This window comes from Elephantulus edwardii, unplaced genomic scaffold, assembly GCF_000299155.1.
Source record: "Elephantulus edwardii isolate Elephantulus edwardi_28Jun2011 unplaced genomic scaffold, EleEdw1.0 scaffold00126, whole genome shotgun sequence".
Taxonomy (NCBI): Eukaryota; Metazoa; Chordata; class Mammalia; order Macroscelidea; family Macroscelididae; genus Elephantulus; species Elephantulus edwardii.
Genome location: NW_006399876.1, coordinates 4,468,242 through 4,490,626, shown reverse-complemented (window position 1 = coordinate 4,490,626; position 22,385 = coordinate 4,468,242). Strand labels below are relative to the sequence as shown.

Sequence of the window (22,385 nt, the reverse complement as noted above, 5' to 3'; positions counted from 1 at the left end):
GCTACTGTGTATTAGAATAAACCCACCAGTTGTTTACTTCTTTGCCTCTAAGCCTTGTGACAGGTCCCGACTTGACGTGAGCGACTGTTGCTTTAAGCATGGAGCAGTGTTCCAGCAAACGTCCATCCCATTGCCAGGAGAACCATTTCCAGGGACACGCATCCACCCAGGCAGCATTCACATCTGGTCCCTTGGGCTGTGTTCCCAATAGGGCCTCTCGTAGGGGTGTGCCAACTGTTGGAGCTGGAATACTGGCTGCACCAGCAGGCACATGCCAGCCTCTGAAGGCTCCCCTCTAGCACCCGGCTGACCTCGTCAGGGGCAGATCAGAGTTCTGCTGGCCCTGGCCGTCCCACACAGGGACAGCAGCCTCTGTGAGGTGGGCTGTGGGCCTGGGAGGCTCCAGGAGGCAGCCTGCAGACCCCTCTCAGTGCTCAAGCAGGCATGGAAGACCCTCTCCAGGTCCAGCCTGGGTGGACGAGACAGCAGGCCAGACGTCTGGAATGCTCCTCATCAAACGAAGCCTGCCTCAGCTTGCCCCCAGCTCTCAAGCGTGTCTCCATCGGAAGGCTAACGTGGTACAAAGAGAAAATAAAACTGGAAATGAGGTGGTGGGTGCACTCAGGGTGGGGCATCGGCCCCCTCAGCGGGGGTCTTGGGGGCTGTTTAGGGCTCTCTGTGCATCCTGGGCAGGGGGATCCTGCATAGTTGAAAGTTCCCCACAGGAACACTTTAGCTCAGCTGAGACCCAGGGCCTGCTCAGAACCCAGAAAGCTGAGTGTGTATGCCTGGTGGCTGTGCCTGTTACCCAGACTCTGGGGGACACCCCCACGGCAGCAGGGGTGGGGTGACCTTGTCACTCACGAGGCTCTGTGAAGCAGAGGCAGGTGACTTCCCAGGTGGCCACAGCAGTGGCCATCTCTAAGCCAGGGGCTGGCCGCCCCGCAGTGGGTGTGAGGGAAGAAGGCCAGTGAGGTCCCACGACCAGAAGTGGGGGGCTGTGCAGGCAGCTGTGTTGCCAAGGAGCAGAGAGGCTCCGGACACGTCACACGGGTGGGCAGCAAGGAGGAGGACAGAGCACACAGCAGAGGCCCCGCGGCGGGCTGCACTTACTTCCACTCAGCTTGACCCTCTTCTGTTCACACCCATCACGGGAGCAAATGAAAGCACAAAAGGGAACGGCTGAGACAACACTGCAAAAGCGACCAGAACACGCAGCAGCAGCCCTTGCCCGGGATGAGAGCAGTGGCACCGCCTCCAAGACCACCTCGCCCGTGCCAGCCCCCTGCTGATGGGGACGTAGGCGGGGCCCACGTCCTGGTCCAGAACTGGAGTCCCTGTGGGCGTTGGAAACGTACGGAGCCCCGTGTGAAGGCGCATAATGAGGAAGGAGCTGTCCAAGGGGCACTGCAGGGAGGCTGGCCGAAGCCCCCAGCACGGGGCTGGTTCCTAATGCTGTGAATGAAAGACAGAGCAGTGCACCCAGCTGGGAGGGCTTCTGGGCTGCATGCTTTGCCTCTGGTCTACAACAGCTGATAATGCCCCCACCCCTGCCCCTCCCCGAGCTGGCCACACTCCCTACCGAATGGGGAGGCAGAAGAGATTCTAAAGGGATTACCAGGCAAGCGCGGGTGCCTGGGGCTGCCGGCCGCCCTCCTCAGCGGCAGATGATGTCCCGTTCACCCCACTGCAGTGATGCACTGGGTACTTCTGTGGCGCACATCATCACGTTGCCAAGCAACCACTGGGTTCTGGGTGATACGCGTGGGAAGTGCGGCCCTGATTTAGCACACACAGACTCATTCACACGCCCTTTCCTGGGCAGCCTCTCTCCACGCCGTCTTTTAAGCCAAATCCACGTGGAGCCGTGAATGACATGTGCTCTTTTGCACTAGGTAAGGGATCAGGAGTAAACACTCAAAAGGCTTTTTTACGATTTACTAATTCAGTTTGGTGGGGCACCCCAAAGGCAGGGGACCTTCATAGGTGGGGGCCCTCCAAAGGTGGAGGACCTCCATAGGCATGGATCGTCCACAGGTGGGGGGGACCTCCAGATGTGGGGGCCCTCCACAGAAGGGGGCTACCCAAAGCCAGAGCCCTCCACAGACAGGAGCCCTTCACAAACGGGGGCCCTCTACAGGCAGGGACCCTCCACAGGCAGGGGTCCTCCACAGGTGGGGGCCTTCCACAGATGGAGGCCCCAACAACAGAAAGGGGGAGTATAACAGCCTTTCCTCGGGAAGTACCAGTAGAAGATGGAGCGATGCCTGGCTTTCCTGGGACCTGTGTTTGCACCTGGGTCAAAGCACAGCCCTAGGCCAGGCAGAGTGCCCTGGTGCTGCTAATCTCCTCCTTGCACCGCCGGCTCTGCATCTGGACACCCACGGGGGCCTGCCGGGGGCTCTTCCTGTGGCCACTGTGCGATTACACAGCCGCTGGGCTGTGGTCAAGGAACCAGCCTTTGCTCACATGTCTGAGTGCTGCTCCTGCTCTGATGTGGTCAGCTCCTCCCCGTGCCCAGCCCCCTCAGCTGGCCGTGCTCTTTCCCTGGTGGGGGGAGTGCTGGGTGGCCACCTGGCCTTTGCACTCGCCAGCCCTGTACCCCTGGCACTCCTTGCCCACTTTGGTTCTTCAAGTGCTTCAAGCATCACCTCCCTGCCATGTGCTGCCCTGCACACGTCGGCAGCCCCCGCCACCTTTGCACCTGTCATGCCTGGGACTCGATGTCACTTGCAAACAAGGGTGTGGCCATGGGTGTTTTCTTATTCAGCCATGAACCCCGGGCTTAGCCTGGTGCCCAAGGGGTGGTCCGCTTTTCACATGAATGAACGCGTGTTCACTCTGCTGCCCCAGCATGACGGCAAGTGCCTCCTAACTCCGTCACCCCGTGTCAAACAGTGGCTCTGCGCACTCACAGCCAGGAGCAGTGGAGGCAGGGGACAGGTGGGCTGGGGCTGGGGGTGAGGGTGCACACGGCTTTCCAGCATCACACACCTGGGAAGAGAGCCAGGCCTAAAGCAAAGCATGCACATCCACAAGAGCGGCCACACAGCCCCTCCAGTGCAATGTCCCGTGGAGCTGAGACAGGAGGACTGAGCCCGGTGGTCTGCACCCCCGGCACGCCTGACGGAGTGTGGCTTCTCTACGGGGTGACAGCCTTGGAAACCGTGTGGGCGGCTCAGCCCTCCTTCAGGGTCACAGAGCTGGAACTGGCCGTTGAAAGTGGACTGGATTTCGACGACTTCTCTCTATAAAGAGCTAAGGTGACACCGTTGCTCTCTAAGGAGTGCGCTGGCTGCACCGTTTCCAGGACATAGCCGTTGCCCTTCTGGAAGTCACGGGGTATCCAGTATTCTCCCACCACAGCTCAGTGGCAGCAAGACCCCAAAAGAGGGATGACATAGTGACCACAGTAATGGGCTCTAGTGGGCCAGAGGTGATGACGTTGGCACGGGACAGGACAAGGCTCAGCTGAGCTGTTCCGAGGGCTGTTGGCGTCGTGCTCGACTCCACAGCACCTAACAGTAACAACAATGTGACACCGTGGTGAAGGCATCTTGTTGCTAACCAGAAGGTTGGTAGTTCGAGCTCGGTGGGAGAGGTGTGGCAGCTGGTTCCTTAAGGATTTACAGCCTTGGACACACGCAGAGGCACCTTTGCTTGGCTGGCATGGTCTATCGGGAGCCACACTGCTGACCCGAAGGTGATGCCTCTCTGAAGGTTCGAACTCACCCACTGCTCTGCCAGACAGAGACGGGCAGTCTCCTCCCATGTGATCCTCAGCTGCTAAGGACCCAGCGGACGGTCAGCCGGGAGTCGGCTCTGACTCGACGGCAATGTGGCAGGCTCGGCAGTGGGTGTGATTTTTGGTTTGGAAAAGCACAGCGCTGATAAAAGTCTTCCCACAGCCACAGCGTGCGGCGAGAGCCAGCCGTGTCGCCAACAGGGCCACCTTCGGAAGGGAGGGCTGGACCGCAGGGCTGCAGCACTGACTGGGCAGAGACCCGTGCTGTCTGGGGCTCTAACCAGGTATGAGAAGACAGCAGACGGCCCTTGGGATCTTAGGGGGGACTCAGAGGCCTCAGCACTTTCAGAGCCAGCGAGGTGATGCCCACTCAGTCGGCTGGGCAGGTCTCTGAATCGGCCATCCAAACCTGTTTCCATGGAAATGAGAGTTCTGTCCTGCAGCTTGTCTGTCACCCCAGAAAGCGCGGCGGATCTGTCTCCCCAGTGCAACACACTTCTGTCCCCCAGTACTAGTCTCTCTGCATCCAGTTTCATGCCTCCGCTGGTCCAGGGTCACTTAATTCCGAGATGTATTTGGAGGTGATGGTGAGACACCAACCTGGCTGAGAGGACCCAGCCCTTCACCTAGTGCCCGACACAGGGGAGAGGAGGAGGCTGGACCCGGCAGGGCTGGATACTGGGGGGGGGGGGTGGGGGGGGGGGGGGGGGGGTCTCAGGAGATGGAGGGACACTGACTGATACCGAGGACAGCCAGGCTGAGACAGCTCTGTCCAGGACCCATGGGCACGGGCCTCCTCTGACTTGTCACTGCGCCTGTGTCTATGGCTGCCATCCCTGAGCGCACCAATCGATCGGTCTTTGAAACATGTGGCGAAGTTGTTAGTGGCAGAGAAGCAAAGGTGACGATGGCAGCCGGGACCAAGGTGACTGACCTCTCTGTCTGTCTAGCCTCTGGTCTCACTCTGAGCACGTCCCTGGCCCTCTGCAGGGGAGAGCCGACCTGGTCCTGCTCCAAGCATGGCCTTGGCTGTGTGTCCTTGGTCTCTGGAAGCTTGGTGGTGCTGGCCACTTGGTGACTGCCGCTGCTTCTGGCTAGCTGCTGGGCCCCTTAGAGCCGGCTGCTCAGCTTGGCTCAGGTGTGTTACCTGCCACATGGTCTCGCTCCTCAGAGGCTAATGAGACACTTCCTCTTAAAGGGCGATGCCTGACCAGTGGGGGACCAGCAGCCCAAGCTGAAACAGCTTGGGGGTCAGACGTCCACTTCACACCTCCCTGCAGTGTCCTTGGCACGTGGCTTCCCCTTGCTGCCCTGCAGCTTTCTCCTCAGCGGAGCCCTGTCTGGAGGTGCCTGGGGACAGATCCCTGGCATTTGCTGAATATTCTCTGTGTGAGCAACTCAGGCTGTAAATAATGGAACAGCCCAGAGAAGCCACACTGAGGCTCTCCTCTGTCAACAGCAGGGCTCTGGAGGCCATGGTGCTGGACACCCTGCTTCGCCCAGGGCACTGTGGGCAGGAAAACCTAGAAACATGTCAGTTGGGATCCTGACTTCAGCGTGTGATCCCCAGGAGGCATCCACGTTGGGGGTGAGTGGAGTCCCTGGTCCATGGTGGGCAGCACGTGGGCTGGGGGCCTGAGCCAGGGGCGGCTGCGCCGTGGAGGTGGTGTGGACGAGGCCCTGGACCTGCCTGCGGGCAGCAAAGCCGTCTCAGCCCCAGGATGGTCTGTTCTCCCCGTGGCATTGACGGCAGAGGACAGGTGCTGAAGTGCAGCTCTGCGGCCTCTGTCCACATGTCAGCTCCTCGCCTCTGGCTGTGCACGGGGGCAAGTGGCCCTCATCCTCGCATCCTCAGGACCAGGATAAGAGGCGCCCACTCTCCTGCTCTGGGGGTGCTGAGAGACCTATGGGAGAATGTTCTGCACGAAGTCCAGCCCTCAGACAAGGCGACCCAGTGTCCTGTCTTCCACACAGCGTGACAGCGACAATAGGGTAAGTGAGACCATCAGAGACCCCTGGAGTTACAGTGCTGCAGGGCCAAGGGGGTCAGCCTTGAGGACTTCCTTTCAACCTCATCGGGAGTCAGAACTGGAAACTGTATGTATGATGGCTGTGGTGCTCCAGGCGTGGTGCTGGGCTGCTGACTGGAAGGTCGGCAGTTCCCAGCTTCCTGCCGCTCTCGGGGAGACGGGGCAGTTTCCTCCCCTGAAGATTCAGGAGCCCACTGGAGGGTCCTCGTGGGCAGGAGTCCACTTGACAGCTGTGGGGTTAGACATATTCTTTGGTGTCAGCCTGATGCAGGTGTTGTTAGGGGCCACTGAGTCGTCTGACCCTGACTCCCAGGGACCCCGCACGCAGTCGAATGAAATCTGCTGGGTCCTGTGCCATCTTCAATCTGCAGCATCTGAGCCCATTGCTGCAGCCACGTGTCAGCGTTTTCTTTTGGTGGATCGTCGGTTCTTAAACTGCCCTCGTGGAGGACAGTGTCCTGCTAAGGGGCTACTGAGTAATTTACAGACATCCCTCTGCGCAAGCTGGAGGTGGTAGCTGAGCCTCCTGAGATGTCCAGTGACAGAGCTGACCAACAGACAGGTAGTGGACTCCACAGCAGCGTGGCAGGCGGGTCAGGAGGGACTTCAAGGCCCAGACCACAAAGCAGGAGCTTGGCAGCGTCGGACAGAAGGAGGATGTCACACATTGCCACATATGAGCTATGACACGGGGAGGTGTCCATGGAAGCTGTCACACAAGGAGGTGTCACACCAGGAACAGTCACATGGGTACTGTCACATGGGGAGCTGTCACATCAGGAGGGGAGCTGTTGCACCAGGAGGGGTCTGTCACACTAGGAGCTGTCACACCAGGAGGGGAGCTGTCACACAGGGAGCTTTCACACAGGGTGCTGTCACACCAGGAGGAGAGCTGTCACACAGGGTTTTCACACAGGGAGCTGTCACACCGGGACCTATCACATGGGAGCTGTCACACCAGGACCTGTCACATGGGAACTGTCACACCAGGAGGAGAGCTGTCACACCGCAAGCAGTCACACTGTGAGCTGTCACATTGGGAGCTGTCACACAGGGTTTTCACACAGGGAGCTGTCACACCGGGAGGAGAGCTGTCACACTGCAAGCAGTCACACTGCGAGCTGTCACACTGGGAGCTGTCACACAGGGTTTTCACACAGGAAGCTGTCACACTGGGACCTGTCACACTGGGAGTTGTCACACCAGGAGGGGAGTTGTCACACCACAAGCTGTCACATTGGGAGCTGTCACATCAGAACAGCCCCACAGGGAACTGTCTATCACACAATCGGGGGACAGAGAAAAGCCAAGCCCTGAAGCATGGGGAGAGATACGGCGAGCTCACGGGTAGACTCCTTTGAGGACAGTTCTAGAACGGCGTGCCTCAGTCCACCTCCTGACTGGGTTTAGAAGCAGCAGTCCCACATGGCCCTGTTTCCAGTGGCTGACTTGAGGGAACAGCAGGCATTTTCCAGGCAGGTCACTGGGGACAGGGTGTGCTGGCTGGTGGGAGGGGCACCTTCCTGCTTAAACTCAAGAGTGAGGTCCCAGAGGAGCCTTCACGTGTCCCCAAGCCAGCCAGCGGGGAGAGGCGGGGAGAACAGACGCGCACGTGCACACACACATGCGCACCCCCCCCCCCATCGCAGCCCACATGGCCACCCTCCTGTGACTGACCCCGAGCCAAAGTAGACTTTTCTGGGGCCCTCTATGGGCGGCACTAAGTTACCACACTCCTCCTATGGTAACCTAAAGGCTGGCAGTTCTATTCCACCCAGAAGACTGGCCTGGTGACCGAGTCCCCTGAGAGCGGTCATCAACAGCCCTCCAGACGCGGCCGAGTGAGTGGGGGGGGACTCGATGGGTAATGGGCGGCCCTCTCGGCGGTCCTGGCCCAGACAGGAGGCTGGTGCAAGTGCATCCGTGGGGTCTCTGTGTGGGAGTGTCGTGTCCCCGTGTCCTTGTGTCCTCGGAGGCGCTGTCCCCGCTGTGCTGCGTGGATCCCCGAGGAGAACGCACGTCTGCTGGGTCCACGGGGTGGAACTTACCTGGCAGTGAGGCTGGTGGCCTTGCCTCCGGCCGGCGCGTCCACACCTTCCCCCGGCTTAGCCGATTTCTCTCGGTTCATTTGCTGCAGGATGGAGTTCAACTCGCTAATGACGTTCGCCTTGGGGCCCGAGAGAATCGGGCTCTTGACCTCCGTGACGTCGCCCCACAGTTTGGAGGTCCGTGGCTGAATGATCTTGGCTGTGCCGGCCTGGACCCCGCCGGGGGGTGGGGGTGGGGCGGGCGGGGGGACCCCGAAACCATCGCCGTCCTCCTCCAGCAGTGCGTCCTGATAAAGCGCATGCGCATTGCTTTTGTGGATGACGCCCTTCATTTTTGGCTTCGGAGGGACTGGGGGCTTGTCGACCACGAACGCCTGTCCGTCCGCGTAGACCGTGCAGGTGTCCGCATTCTCGCCGCCCTCTGATGACAGCGTGGAGATGCTGGACACGGTCGACATGGTGCTGGTCGTCTCGAGGTGGTGGTCGCTGCTGCTCCGGCTGTCCACCTCCTCGATGCCCGAGTCCGTCACGGCGTCGAAGCTCTCGGGGGGAGGCAGGAAGGAGGCAGGCAGGCAGTTTGACAGACCAGCTGGCTTCTTGGTGGCCACCGAGCTGGCCGGCTGGCCGGAGTTCAAGGAGGGGGCCTGGGGCGCGTCGGGTCTCTTCTGCTTGGCCTGCTCGGCGGGGGCCAGGGCGGGGACAGAGCGGTCATCGGGGATATCAAAACTATTAGCAAACTCCAGGGGGGGTGGCAATGGCTCTGTGAAAAGAAAGTCTTCGTCCAAGTCCACGGAGGCCAGAGGCGGGGGCGGGATGCGGAATGGTAGGACCACCGCTTCCTCCACGGAGCCGGCTGCCACCATGGCTCTGCTGGGCGTGGCGGCTGGCTCGGGGGCAGCGGAGCGCTGCAAAGCACCTTCGGATTCTGAGCCTCCCTCGGGCCCCTCCGGTGGGCGGGTGGACAGCGGCTGCCCCTGCGTGGCCCGGTCCTCTTCCTCCAGGGAGCCGTCTGGCTTGGCGGCGTCCACGGTGTGGACCATGAGCAGCCCAGCCGAGCGCTGCTGGGACGTGTCCACGATGGTGATGAGCATGTTCTTGTCATCAGCCTTGAGCTCCCGGCCCAGCTCCGCCTCGTACTTGTGCTCTGTCTCCTGGCGCCGCAGCGGGCCGCGGGCGCTGGGACGGGCCGCGGGCGGGAAGGCCGGCTCCACGCTGGAGCGCATCTTGGTGTCGATGTACAGGGGCTTGTTGAGGTCGGCCTTGGGGGCCTCCCCCTTGGGCCCCTGCTGCGACTCCTTCATGGCCCGGTCCCTGGCCGACAGCGCCAGCGCCAGAGGGGAGCTGGGGTCCAGCAGCCTGCCTGTGAGTGGATGGACATAATTCTCAGGGCTGGCCTCGGGGCCCTTGACTTTGGAGGTGGGGTTCAGCGGTCTCCCGGGCTCGCCCTGCACGCTGACCTCGCTCCCGCCACCAAAGTGGTTCTCGGGCTCCCTGGGCGCCGTGGCCAGCGTGGGCGAGGCCAGCGGCTCGGCCCCGTCCTCCACGCTGAACTCGCCATCCTCGGGGAACTTGGAGGGCCGCGTCCTGGGCGCAGGGGGGCCCAGCCCCACATCTTCATCTCCCAGGTCGGTGGAGAGGAAGGCGGGCGAGTTCCTCCGGGCCTCCAGCCGCTTCTCGCGGTCGCGCACGGCCCCGGCGATGGCCGCGGCGAAGGGGCTGCTGGCGGTGAGCCCGTCGTCGGGGCGCAGCTGGCCGGGCTCGGTGGTCTGCGGGTCCGTCTCCACACTGCTGCCCTGGCTGCTCTTACCGCTGCTGCTGGTCGAGGGCTCCTTGACGATGATGGTGGGGATGGGGATGGAGCAGGTCTTCTCGGGGCTGTCCTCCACGTTGGACTGCTTCACCAGCATGCCCTTCCGCCGAGCGGGCTTGGCCGGCACGTACACGGCCTTGCTGGCGATCCTGCCCACCTCCGAGTAGGGGTTCTCGGGCATTTGGCCCCGCTTGCCGCGGAAGTTGGCCTGGGCGGCGATGGCCCGGTTGTACATGTCCTCTGAGTCCAGGGAGTAGCGGTCCAGCTCCCGCCGGTAGTAGGCGCCCTTCTCCCGCGCGGTGGCGGTCACCGTGTCGGCGCGGGCGGCCACAGAGACCTTGGTGGCGGGATTCTGGCTGAAGGCAGGCTTGATGGTCCCATAGACTCGGGGGGTCGGGGACTTGGGGCAGTTGTATGTGGTGGGGGAGGGTGGCGGCGGAGAAGGGGGCACAGACTGGGGCGGCGGGGGGATGTCTTCTGAGGTGTCGGGCATGGAGAGGCTCCTGGTGAACTTGAGCATGGGAGGGGCCAGGAACTGCCTCTCCTCCTCGGTTATCCCTGCGAACAGACACCAGGGCAGTGGTCAGCAGGCGCCTGGCAGCCCACGCCTTGGTCCCCGGAGGGGTGTGTCCACCACGTCCACACACGGCACAGAGGACAGCAGACATGTGTCACAAAGCACAGCACAGCCACAAAGCCGGGGTCAGTCACAGGCCCCTTCCTGGGCCACCAGGAAAAGGGGGAACAGAAAAGAAGTCTCTGGATGCAGTGTGTGCACGAGCATGTGCGTGCATATGTGTGCTTGAGTGTGAGGATGTGCACACATGTGAGTCTGTGCACGTGTGTGCAAGTGTGTGGGTCTGTGCACACGTGTGGGTGTGTGCAAGTGTGTGGGTCTGTGCACATATGTGGGCATGTGCACGTGTGTGGGTGTGTGCACGTGTGTGGGTCTGTGCGTGTGTGGGCGTGTGCATGTGTCAGAGTCTGCACGTGTGGGTGTGGGCGGGTGTGCACGTGTGTGGGCGTGTGCACGTGTGGGCGTGCACACGTGTGTAGGAGTGTGCGTGTGTGTGCATGTGTGTGGGTCTCGGCACGTGTGTGGGTGTGCGTGCATGTGTGAACGTGTGCACATGTGTGGGCACGTGTGTGTGCACACATGTGTGCACACATGCCCGGGTATGGGTGTGCATGTGTGTGAACGTGTGCACATGCGTGTGCATGTGCACATGTGTGAACATGTCCACGTGTGTGAGTGCACACACGTGTGCCCACACGGGCATGTGCACGTGTGTGGGTGTGCACATGTGTGAACGTATGCACGTGTGTGGGTGTGCACATGTGTGAACGTATGCACGTGTGTGAGTGCACACATGTGTGAACATGTGCACACGTGTGGGTGTGGATGTGTGTGAACGTGTGCACATGTGTGGGCATGCGCACGTGTGAGTGCACACATGTGTGAACATGTGCACACGTGTGGGTACGTGTGCACATGTGTGGGTGTGTGCACGTGTGTGGGTGTGTGCACATGTGTGAACATGTCCACGCGTGTGAGTGCACACATGTGTGAACGTGTGCACATGTGTGGGCATGTGCACGTGTGTGGGTAGACACACATGTGTGAACGTGTGCACGTGTGTGCGTGCACACATGTGTGAACATGTGCACCTGTGTGGGTGTGCATGCGTGTGAACGTGTGCACCTGTGTGGGCATGTGCACGTGTGTGGGTGTGCACGCATGTGTGAACGTGTGCTCGTGGGGGGTGTGCATGTGTGTGCATGAATGTGCATGTGCCTGGCCAGTGCGGGCGGGGCCTGGACCTGCCTGTCCTCTGGGCATGTGCATGGCTGTGTGTAGGAACAAGTGTGTGAGCATGTTTGTGTGCACATGTGACCACTTTTTCAAGTGTACATACACTTGCAGGTGTGTGCCAGCATGTGCATACATGTGAGTGCATGTGTGTTGGGATTCTGAGATTATGTGTGCTGAGTCAGGGGTGTGGCTGGCACCCCCATGGGCTGTCCCATCTGAAGCCATGTGAGGCTGTAAGGGTCTGGGGCAGCCGTATCTGCGGTGTGGTGAGGATGGGCCACTAGGGCTGGGCATCAGACATTCCAGCTTGCTCAATCGGTGTCACTGGCCTCTCCCAGGTTGTCTCCTCTGGGTCCTGCAGCCCAACTTCTCTGCTGATGGAGCAGGGCTGTGTGTACTGGGCATCTTTTGATCCCTTGGAATGCTGGCTCGAGGGGGCTGGCTCAGCGAAAGGGTGGTTCTGGCTGTGGGACATGCCCTCTGGGAGGCAGCCAGATTCCATCTTTTACCGAAAGACACCAGCCCAGGCCCTGGCTGGTACAGGATCCTGAGCCAACGCCCTCTGAGCAGCATCCAGGAGCACTTCCAGGTCCTTGGGCAGCTCTAGAGCTGACCCCTCTAGCCAGGGCCTGGGGACCCGCCATCAGCCTGACAGTGCTCTGAGTGTGCTGGTTGGGGGCGATGTGGTGGGGTCTCCCAGAAAGAAATGAAAACACCAGCAAGGTACACACTAGGAGACAGGGAACAGACGGACATATGGACAGACAGACAAACCACCTAGAGTCTAAAGGGTGGGCATGCAGGGTCCCAGGGGAGCAAAACGAGTCACTTCACATCCAAGAACCCCTGTGACAAGCCACAGGGACTTATCCCCACGGGGACCTCCACTCAATAAGGCTATTATTCCAAAAACCACATACTCCTTGAGGGGGACAATCGGGGTGAGGCTTCTGATTATGAGGCGGCCGGTGGCAGCCGTGTTCCCAAGGAGTGATAATTTAGGAATATGCCTTATAGAGTTAGCCGGGTCACATTCAGATTACGGATCCCAAACCGGAGGGTTCACTGACCTGATAGAAAGATTCTGCTGTCTGACAGGAGGAAATGAGCTGTTATTAACCAGGTCACACACGGTTAACACATGACAAGACTCGCCCAGCCCTGAGCTCACTGGCCGGCTGGCCGAGTCTGAGGCCCAGTGGTCCTGTCTAGTTACTGCATGCGGAGACGCACCTCGGACGCATGGCAAGCTCACCAGATGCCCGCCACCTTGCCAGGCACCAGCAGCATGGCCAGAACCAGGCAGGCCCAGGGCCGAGCCTGCTCCCCGGTGGCCCAGCGGCCACTGGTCTCTGTAAGTGGCCAGCGGCTCCTTGGTGTCCTGCTGCCACGGTCATGACCTCTGTGGGACTTTATAAGGTAAATGCCAGGCTGGACCCTTGCAAAGCGACTTTCTCAGGGGACGTCACCCCGGCCGATAACACCATTTGTAGGATTCATTGTGTGAGGATGAAGATATGGAGCTGGTTCGTACAAGACAATAAGGCATGTCGCCCGCATTCAAGCCCCGACTCGACCACCCCCAGAAGTGTGTCCCCTGGAGCTCGTCCCGAAGCGCGAGGCAGCAGCCCGTTGCTGTGGGAATGGGGGCCTGGCCCGTCCTGCCGGCCCCACCACCCCCTCCCACCCGCTGCTGGCATGGCCCCAGAAACCTGCTTGCCAATTAGAAGGCCACCCCAATTTCAGTATCTGTGCTGGGAGTTCCGGCTGCCCAGCCTCAGGCGGCTGCCCTGCAGTGGGGCCTGGTTCCATAGACCAGGGGCGCAACTCCCAGCGGGCGCCGAGGGCTCCGGCCACAAGCCGAGGGGCAACTTCTCCGGGTGAGGCCACACTTCTTACCTATGGACTTCTGCCTTCGCATCGTACCTCGAGAAACGCCCAGGAATGGGACCTTCGGGCTCCCGGGAACGGTGGGCGTCATCACCGCGACTCCCTGGCGCTCGTACACGGACTGCAAGCAGAGGCTGGTGAGATACCCTGCCCATCCCCACGGGCACCCCCACCCAGAAGTCCTCGTTCCGGCAGGTCCATTGGGGTACCCCACTCAGAGGTCCCTGTCCCCATGGGCCCACAGGGGCACCCCCACCCAGAGGTTCCCATCCCGGTGGGCTCATGGGGGGCACCCCACCCAAAGATCCCTATCTCTGCGGGTAACCCCACCCAGAGGTCCCCTTCCCCACATGCCCACAGGGCACCTCCCCAGAGATCCCTGTCCCATAGCTGCGAGGGGGCAGCCCCACTCAAAGGTCTCCATCCCTACCAGAAGTCCCCATTCACAAAGGTCTACGGGGCCACCTCACCCAAAGGCCTCTGTCCCCACAGGCACGCAGCAGCCCCACCCAGAGAACCTCATCCTTATGGGCACAGAGGGCACCCCCACCCCAAGGTCCTTGTCCCTGTGGGCAAGTGGGGGGGACCCCTTCCCAAAGGTCCTCATTCCGGTGGGCATGAAGGGGCTCCCTCACCCAAAGGTCTGCATCCCCATGGGCACAAGGGGAGCCTCACTCAAAGGTCCTCATCCTATGGGCTCAGGGGGCAGCCCTATGGACAGAGTCCCATCCCTGTGGGCTTGGGGCAGCCCCACCCTAAGGATCTTGTCCCCAAGGACACATAAGGGGCAGCCCCTCACGACTCCCGGCCTCTTCCTGCCCGACTCTTGCCCCTCCCAAAAAGGCCTGGTCCCCTGATGTCCCCGGGCTGGGACACCCTCTGGACCCTGGTCACTGGTGGAACTAGACACATGTCCCCGAGAGGGGCCCAGGATCAACATTCTGCAGGAAAGGAAACGGCAGTGGACAAGCAGGGCCTGACGTGGACACAGACCTTGCCCCTCTCCCTACACGATGGGAGCCCTCTTTCTTCCTCTCTGAAGTGGGGTGACCATGAAAACGGTAGACGGTCCTTGTCCAGTGAGGAGCTGGGGTCCCCCACAGGTGGGCTGCCTTGCTCCCTCCCACCTCCGGCTGGAGAGGGTCTGGGACGAGGTGGGCACACAGACTGGCAGGGCACTAAGGGCCGGGCAGAGCAGAGCATGGCAACCTGACGCTGAATCAGTCACCATGTGAATCCACAGGTGATGCCCCTGAGGCATCACGGGGCGAGCATCAGTGCTGATCAAAGGGTGGAGGGTTCAGTCACCCCAAGGGGCCTCAGAAGAAAGGGGGTCTACTTCCAGAAACCAGCCTGAAGCCCCGTGGGGTACAGCTCTATGTGGACACGCACGGGGCCAGGAGTCGGGTCCAAAGTGAGGAACAGTAAGTAGACTTAGATCAGCCGGGCGCCAGCATGTGTCTGTAAGTGAGACGCAGGGCTGGCCCCAGGCTGCTCCTTGAGACCTAACGGTGTGTGTCCACAGTGGAGGCAGCCTGTGGTTGGGAGCTGGTCAACGCCTCACTGTCAGCCACATTCACAGGAGGCCCAGTGGGGAGGCCCTGCAGGGAGACCCTAGTGAGGAGGCCTTGCGGGGAGACCTTGTGGGGAAGTCCTGTGGGGAGGCCCTAGTGAAGAGGCCCTGGAGGAGGGCCTTTGGGGAGGCTCTAGCAAGGAGGGCCTGCGGGGAGGCCCTGGAGGAAACTCTGGATGAGGCCCTGGGGGAGGCCTTACGGGTGGCCTTGTGGGGAGGCCGTGCGAGGAGTCCCTGCAGGGAGACCTTAGTGAAGAGTACCTGAGGGAGGCCCTGTGAAGAGGCCCTGCAACCTGTATTGGCCTCTCTCCCACTCGAGCACTTCCATCTGACAGTGGGGGCCTGGGTCCCAGGGGCCTTACCCAAGGGAGTTCACCCATGGGAAGGGACATGGAGGCCAGAAGACCTGGACACTGAGCTAAGGCCACACCAGCCACCAAGGGGCCTGTCCCCACACGCCCAGCCTTCACTGCCTGTGTGCAGAACTGGGGCCCCTTTTGAGAAGATGGGAGCCCTGCCCGTGTCAAAGGTGGGGTGCTGGAGCCCTTGGCCAGGGCCCACCCACTTCTGGGACCCCAAGGGGTCCTGCACTCACATTGAGATCGGAGACGGAGGGGAAGCACCGGCTGGTGGGCCGCTGTCTGATGGTGGCCACCCGGGACTCCACGGCCACATTCTCGGCAGCCCGTGACAGTTTGGAGGCCGGGACGATCTCCTCGGGCTTATCTGAAAGACAAAAGGGCAGAGCTAGAAACAACGGACAGTGACCGTTCATGTGAGCCCGGCTGGGATCTGCATGGCGTCCATGCTAAACCCGCATCCCCTCGCGGCCAGATGACTCTCCTAACCCTCGCTCAGGAGGGACGACAACGACACAGACGGGAGGAAACCACCGGCAACACAGAACACAGCCCCTCTGCCCAGGAACCCCCGGCCTTGGCCCGGGCTGCACAAAGCACCACGAGTGTGCCACGTTAACTGTCCTGACGCAGGACAGCGCTGGGGCTGTCCCCACGGCCAGGCTGCAGGCGCTCAGATGTGTAAGGGTCTGCTGTCCCCCACAGGCTGTGGGGGTGTGGCCAGGAAGCAGGAGGAGGTCTGGGGTCATGATTCTTCCTTCAAATCGTAGAAACCAAAACTACTTTTTCTGAAAATTTTATTGCAATGAAACCTCTACAGTGAAATGTTTGCCCTTTCAACGGCTGTGACGTACATGATTCAGGACGCTAATTCCAGTCTCCAGGCCCATGCCCTCCATTCTTCTTTTGTGGTCCTGGAGATGGACATCCCCAACTTCAGTCAACACTACACCCACACTCACAATTCAGTGAACTGACACTGTTCTTGGCACCCATTTATTTTTGAAAAAGAAAGCCAAGGATTAGAGATATGTGATCCTTAGATATATGTATATTAAAAAAATCCCGAAAGAAAAGCGTGAATATAAAACTTGAGGAAGGAAGCTTCCTAGATGTCCTCCTGGTTCCCCGTTTCACCCTGGGACGTGTGTCCTTGCCACCAGGAACGTACGGATGCTGACCTCCCTCCAAAGTCCGACTGCCAGTGTCTGTCCTAAGGTGGTTCTGAAGCGAGTGACCGAACGGGGCAGGAAGTGTCTCGGGGGGTCTTGGAGCCCGCCCTGTCCCTGCAGACATCTTTCTCCTGAGGAGCACGTGGCAAGTATGAACTGTCAGCCTTAACCACAGTGCCACCAGTCAGGACCCGCAGGGTGTGGACCTTGGGTTGAAGATGTCAGAGTGGTCATCACGGAGACCCTGCTCTGGACCATGGGGTGTGTGGTTTTACCCCTCAGCAGAAACCATCTTCCAGAACATTCCACAGCCGGAGACTTTGTTTTTGTTGTTGTGAGCTGTCAAGTCGGAACCGGCCCCTAGCTGACTGTCCAGTGGGGTTTCAGAGGCTGTAAATCACCCAGAGGAGAGCGCCGTCTTCCCACGGAGCACTGGCGGATTCAAACAGCAGGCCTTTACGTCAGCAGTGCAGCTCCTCACCACGAAGCCACCAGAAACACGTCCCCACCAGAAGACGCACACACAGACCTCCGCCCTGGGCTGGCGTGCTGGGGAGTCACCTGACAGCTCACAGCAACCTTCCCGAGGACCCACACTCTTCACTGTCACAGGGTCCCCAAGTCTCCCACTCAGAGGCTGCAGCATAGCTCAACTCAACATCCAGCACTGGCCTGGCCCAACCAACAACCCACTACCATCTGGTGGATTCCAGCTCATGGTGACCCCACAGGACAGAGCTGCACTGTCCCATGGGGTGTCTGAGGCAGCCATCTTTACAGGTACAGGGACAGGCATGGACACATTGTTCTGTTAGCTCACCACCACCCCACAGGCTTCCTTTGCTGACCTCACCCCTCCACGGACTCTGTGGGTGGTAAGCTTCCACGCCATCACCACGCAAAGAAAGAGGCCCACCCTTTCTCCTGTCACTCTGCAGGTGGGGGCACACCAGCTCCAGCCTCTCGCTCACCCTGGGTGCCATCACCTCACCTGGGCCTCATGTCACTTCACCTGGGCCTTATCATCACCTCAACTTACCCTCACTTCACCCTCACCTCACCTGGGCCTCATATCACCTCACCTGGGCCTCACATTGCTCACCATCACCTGACCTGGGTCTAACCACCACGTCATCTGGGCCTCAGCTGAACAAGGCTGTTCGCTGCCCACCACCATCCCTTGACCCCTTTGCTGTGGTGTCCACACCATCCCCACTTGCCTCCATCCCAGTGAGCTGCTGTCCCCTCACAGACCTGAGCCAAGACCGCATCTGTGCCCAGCTAGTTCAGCAGAAGTGGTAGGCCTGGTGAAGAGGCAGTTAGGTGCTTGGCTGCTAACTGAAAGGCCAGTGGTTCGAACCCAGCAGGAGCTCTGTTGGTGATGGCCTGTGGAGTGTCTTCCTAGCTCTAGAGGAGCCCCGAACCCCCAGGAACACAAGCTGGAGCTCATGGCCCTGGTGCTGGGGTGGGTGTCTGACTCTGCTGCGGCTGCAGTCAATCAGACGGACCTTCAAGAGGCCTGGAGTCTACTTGGACCCTTCTGGACACAGGTGCATCTGACATTAACACACCCAACTCAATGCACTGGGCCACTGTCTGGTTCTTTCCTCAGCAGGCTTGGGACCACCCCTGGCCACCTCGGGGGAGTGCAGTGTGACCAGAAGGTGCAAGAGGCCGAATGGCACATGTGGCCAACTCCCTGGAAATGTGCTGGGGACCAGTGTGTGTAAGCTGAGGCCCACAGGTCTCCACTCTTGTGGAGTTCCAAAGTGCTGTCAGTCCCACTTCTCATCTCCCAGGGACCCCACAGGGAGGCTGGTCTCATTTCCCAGAGAGCAGCTGAGGCTCCAACATGAGTCAGTTCATGGAGAGGGACAGAGGGGCTGGGTCGTCTCGGAGGCATCAAGGTAACACTGGTGTGATGCTGGCCCCTGGTGGTCACTGGGAGCAATGCACAGAAGGGGGTGTGCTGGTCCCAGTGGTCACTGACAGCTAAGGGCACACAGATGTGGTGCTGCTCCCTGGTGGTCACTGGGAGTGATGCACATGCAGGAGGTGCACTGCCCCCTGGTGGTCATTGACAATTAAGTGGATACAGGTGCTCTACTCCCCCCTGGTGGTCACTGAGAGCTGAGCAGATATGGTGCAATGCTGCCCCTGGTGGTCACTGACAATAATGAGCATACAAGTGTGGTGCTGCTCCCTAGTGGTCATTGACAGCTAAACTAATGCTAGTGGAGTGCTGCCCCCTGGGGGCCACTGAGCTAAGTGCATACAGTTTAGGTGTTGCCCCCTGGTGGTCACTGACAGCTAAGTGGATACAGATAAAGTGCTGCCCCTGGTGGTCACTGACAGCGCAGTGCATGCAGATGCAGTATTGCTCCTGCCCCCTGGTGGTCACTGAGAGCTAAGTGGATACAGGTGCAATGCAGCCCCTGGTGGTCACTGGAAGCAAAGCACACACAGGAAGTGTGCTGCCCCCTGGTGGTTACTGACAGCTAAGGGCATACAGGAGCAGTGCTGCCCCTGGTGGTCACTGACAATAATGCACATACAGGTGTGCTGCCCCTGGTGGTCACTGGAAGCACTGCACATACAGGAGGTGTGCTGTCCCCTGGTGGTTACTGACAATAATGCACATACGGTGTGCTGCCCCTGGTGGTCACTGACAGCGCAGTGCATGCAGATGCAGTATTGCTCCTGCCCCCTGGTGGTCACTGACAGCTAAGTGGATACAGGTAAAGTGCTGCCCCTGGTGGTCACTGACAATAATGCACATACAGGTGTGCTACCCCTGGTGGTCACTGACGGCTATGTGCACGCAGATGCAGTATTGCTCCTGCCCCTTTGTGGTCACTGACAGTTAAGCCTACGCTGGCCGTGTGCTGCCTCCTAGTGTTCATTGGAAGCAAAGTGTATATTTAGAACCACCTGGCTCAGCTAAGAGTACGGTAAGAGGTACAGACATGTGCACAGAATACCCACAGCCCCCACTGCCATCCAGTGCAGCCCTCAGGTAACCAAAGGTGTGTGTTGCCATCCTGGCTGGACAGCGGGCACCTCATCTTCACTTTACAGCTGCTCTCCCTCCCTTGTCCCTAGCTCAAGCACAAGCATCCTTCTGATGAAGCAGATTGTCAGACTGTCTGTTGAACAGACGTCTTCACAACTTCCCTCTGGGCCAGGGTCTCTGGGGCATGTTGACTGGGAACCTACGCCTGCCCATCTTGGGTCTCTGAGGTAGTGATTGCTGGATATGAGGCCTTAAAGAAAGGCTGTTGGCTGCATATCCTCATTACAGCTTCCTTCACAAGGGCTGGACACAGACCCTTCGCAATCGAGACAAGGAGGTCCAGTGGGCCCAGCCCCTTGTGATTTTCAGTGGAGCCCTGGGGGCTTAGAACCCACACACTTGAGGACCAACATTTCTTAAAATGTCACCCAGTCATGACTAGATGAAAATTAGCCCCCAGTCACCCTACTTTAACTTTCTGAGAAGGCTTTCTTTCTTCTGAGGTGATGTCAGAAGATCATAAATTCTGAGAGTCCAGGGTGGGATGTGTGTGCAGGGGGAAGGGTATATACAGGGGTTTGTGTGTGTTGGACATGTGCAGGAGGACGGGGAGTTTGTGTGTGTGGTGTGTGCAGGGAGCAGGGCGTGTGCAGGTGTGTGCGTGTAGGTGTGTGCATGATGTGTGATGTGTGCAGGGTGGGGTGTGCAGGGGTGAGGTATGTGCAGGGGTGGGGCATGTGCAGAGGGGTGTGTGTAGTGTGTGCAGGAAGTGGGAGGCATGCGCGTGAGGTGTGGCGTGTGTAGGGGGCAGAGCATGTGCAGGGCTGGGTGTATGTGCGGATGTGGTGTGAGGTGTGGCATGTGCAGGAGTCGGGGGAAGGAGTTAAGGGTATGCAGGGGTGAGGTGTATGCAGGGTGGCACGTGTGCAGGGGTAGGACTGTGGGGTATATGCAGGAGGGGATGATGTGCATGAGGTGTGGCATGTGCTGGGGTGGAAGTGTGCAGGGGCGTGTGTGTGTGTGGCATGTGCATGAGGTGTGGTGTACAGGGGATGGGGTGTGTGTGAGGCTGAGGGTGTGTGTGGACATGGTGTGTGCACGAGGTGTGGTGTGTGCGAGGATTGGGGGCTAGGGGGTGATGGTGTGCAGGGGTGGGGCACGTACATGCACCAGATGGGAGTGCACAGGGGTGAGTCATGTGCACCAGGTGGGGTGCACAGAGAGGGGGGCATGTGCAAGGGCGGGGCATGTGCACAGGGTAGGGACAGAGGGTCATGCACTCCTGTTCCCCACAGGAAGCAGCACCTACTGCCCTGCCCTCACAAAGGATGAGAGGAGGACGGGAGGAAGATCAGTGTCCTGCCTGTCACCTAAGCCTATGTTTGCCTTCTACCGGAAGCAATTTGAGCACAGGTCACTCAGAAAAGTATGCAGTGTGCCCCCATGTCAGCAGACACCCCACTCTGCACACCTCCCCTAGACAGGAGGAGGAACCCCAGCCCTGAACCAGGTGCAGGCAGAGGTGTAGACCCTGGGGCCCTCCCCAGACCGATGAGAACCTCAGTGACTCTGTTTCCACCATCCTGCGACACCCACTGGACAGGAAGGGCATTGTACGATCACCAACACTTCCCAGAACCTTCTCTGGGCTCCCAGCTGTAAGCTTCTCGGGACTCTCAGCTTTGGGGCCACCAACTTCATTGATTGAGGTTCAGGGTTTGAGGTTGTGGGGTTCTGTCCTTTGTATCATTGTGTCTGACCCTCTAGACTCTTTTCCCTTACCTGTCTGGGTCCCCTTTTGGGGGGACAGAGCACAGACTGTAGGCTTTTCTCTATGACTGCGACGTGTCCCCCAAGACGGACAAAAGCACTGGATGCTTACGATGCTATCAAAGCAGAGCCAGGGGCTGCGTCTCTTCCAGATGCTACTCTTTATACCAACACAGTGGCACCATGGGGAACAGATAAAGGGCCCCCCTCAGACCTCAGCTGGGCTGGGAAATGGTGTCAGTGGCTGCCCATAGAAGGGCCCCAGAGGACCAGAACCCACCCTACTGGCCACCTGGCCAGAGGGTCCAGCGCTGCCTATGACAACACAGCACAGAATCCGGGGCCACAGTGAGTCCTCAGCAACCTCCTGCTGCTACCTGAGAAGAGGGACTTTAGGACCCAGGCTCACCAGCAGCTGCAGAGCTGGGACTGGAGGCTTTCTCTGGAGTCTCAGGGATGCTCACTCTCATTCTTTACATGCTGGCCTTCTAAGGAAAAGATCAGCAGTTCAAAACCAGCAGCTGCTCCACAGGAGAAAACTTACAGCCCAGAGACCTGATGGAGGGCTGACATGAGTCGAACGGGCCTCAGCATGTGAGCGTGGCTCAGGCCTCTGGGGCAGCCTGAGAGGAGCCTGGTGCAGGTGGGTGGACAGCACACCTCCACGCTCCTGCCACGTGCCGGCACAGGTCCCACTGCGTGGACAGGGAGCTGAGGCTCACCCAGGTCTCTCTCCTGCTGAACAGCTCCCAGGCCCTCTGCCTGGTGGCCCCCCAGTTTCCCAGCCTGCTGGACTCCCACTCCCTCACACCTGCTGAACACCCAATACGCTCACCTGCTGAACCCTTAGTAACCCCCGCAGGACACAGAGTCACCACTGCTTGCTGGACCCCTGGTACCCTTGCCTGCTGGACTCTCAGTCCCCCTGCCTGCTGGACTCTCAGTCCCCCTGCCTGCTGAACCTCTAATGTCCCCTGCTTGCTAGACCCCTGGTTCCCCTGCCTGCTAGACTCCATGCCCCACCCCCATGTTGAATTCCCAATGACCTCTGCTGCAGGATCCCTGGTCCTCCTGCCTGCTGGGTTCCTACCCCTCCTGCCTGCTGAACCCCCAATGTCTGCCTGCTGTACCCCTGGTCCCCCTGCCTGCTGAACCCCCAATG

At 59.8% G+C, this 22,385-nt stretch overlaps 1 protein-coding gene across 1 annotated transcript in view; it reads right to left on the bottom strand.

The window, feature by feature from the left end:
* SHANK2 (SH3 and multiple ankyrin repeat domains 2) overlaps positions 1 to 22,385 on the bottom strand; it is a 617,206-nt gene that overhangs the window by 1,755 nt on the left and 593,066 nt on the right. The window contains exons 20-23 of the mRNA XM_006893221.1: positions 15,505 to 15,635; positions 13,346 to 13,457; positions 12,517 to 12,537; positions 7,824 to 10,191 (exon numbers count right to left, since the gene is read on the bottom strand). Coding sequence (XP_006893283.1) covers positions 7,824 to 10,191; positions 12,517 to 12,537; positions 13,346 to 13,457; positions 15,505 to 15,635 — 2,632 coding nt within the window. The remainder of the gene's footprint in view (positions 1 to 7,823; positions 10,192 to 12,516; positions 12,538 to 13,345; positions 13,458 to 15,504; positions 15,636 to 22,385) is intronic.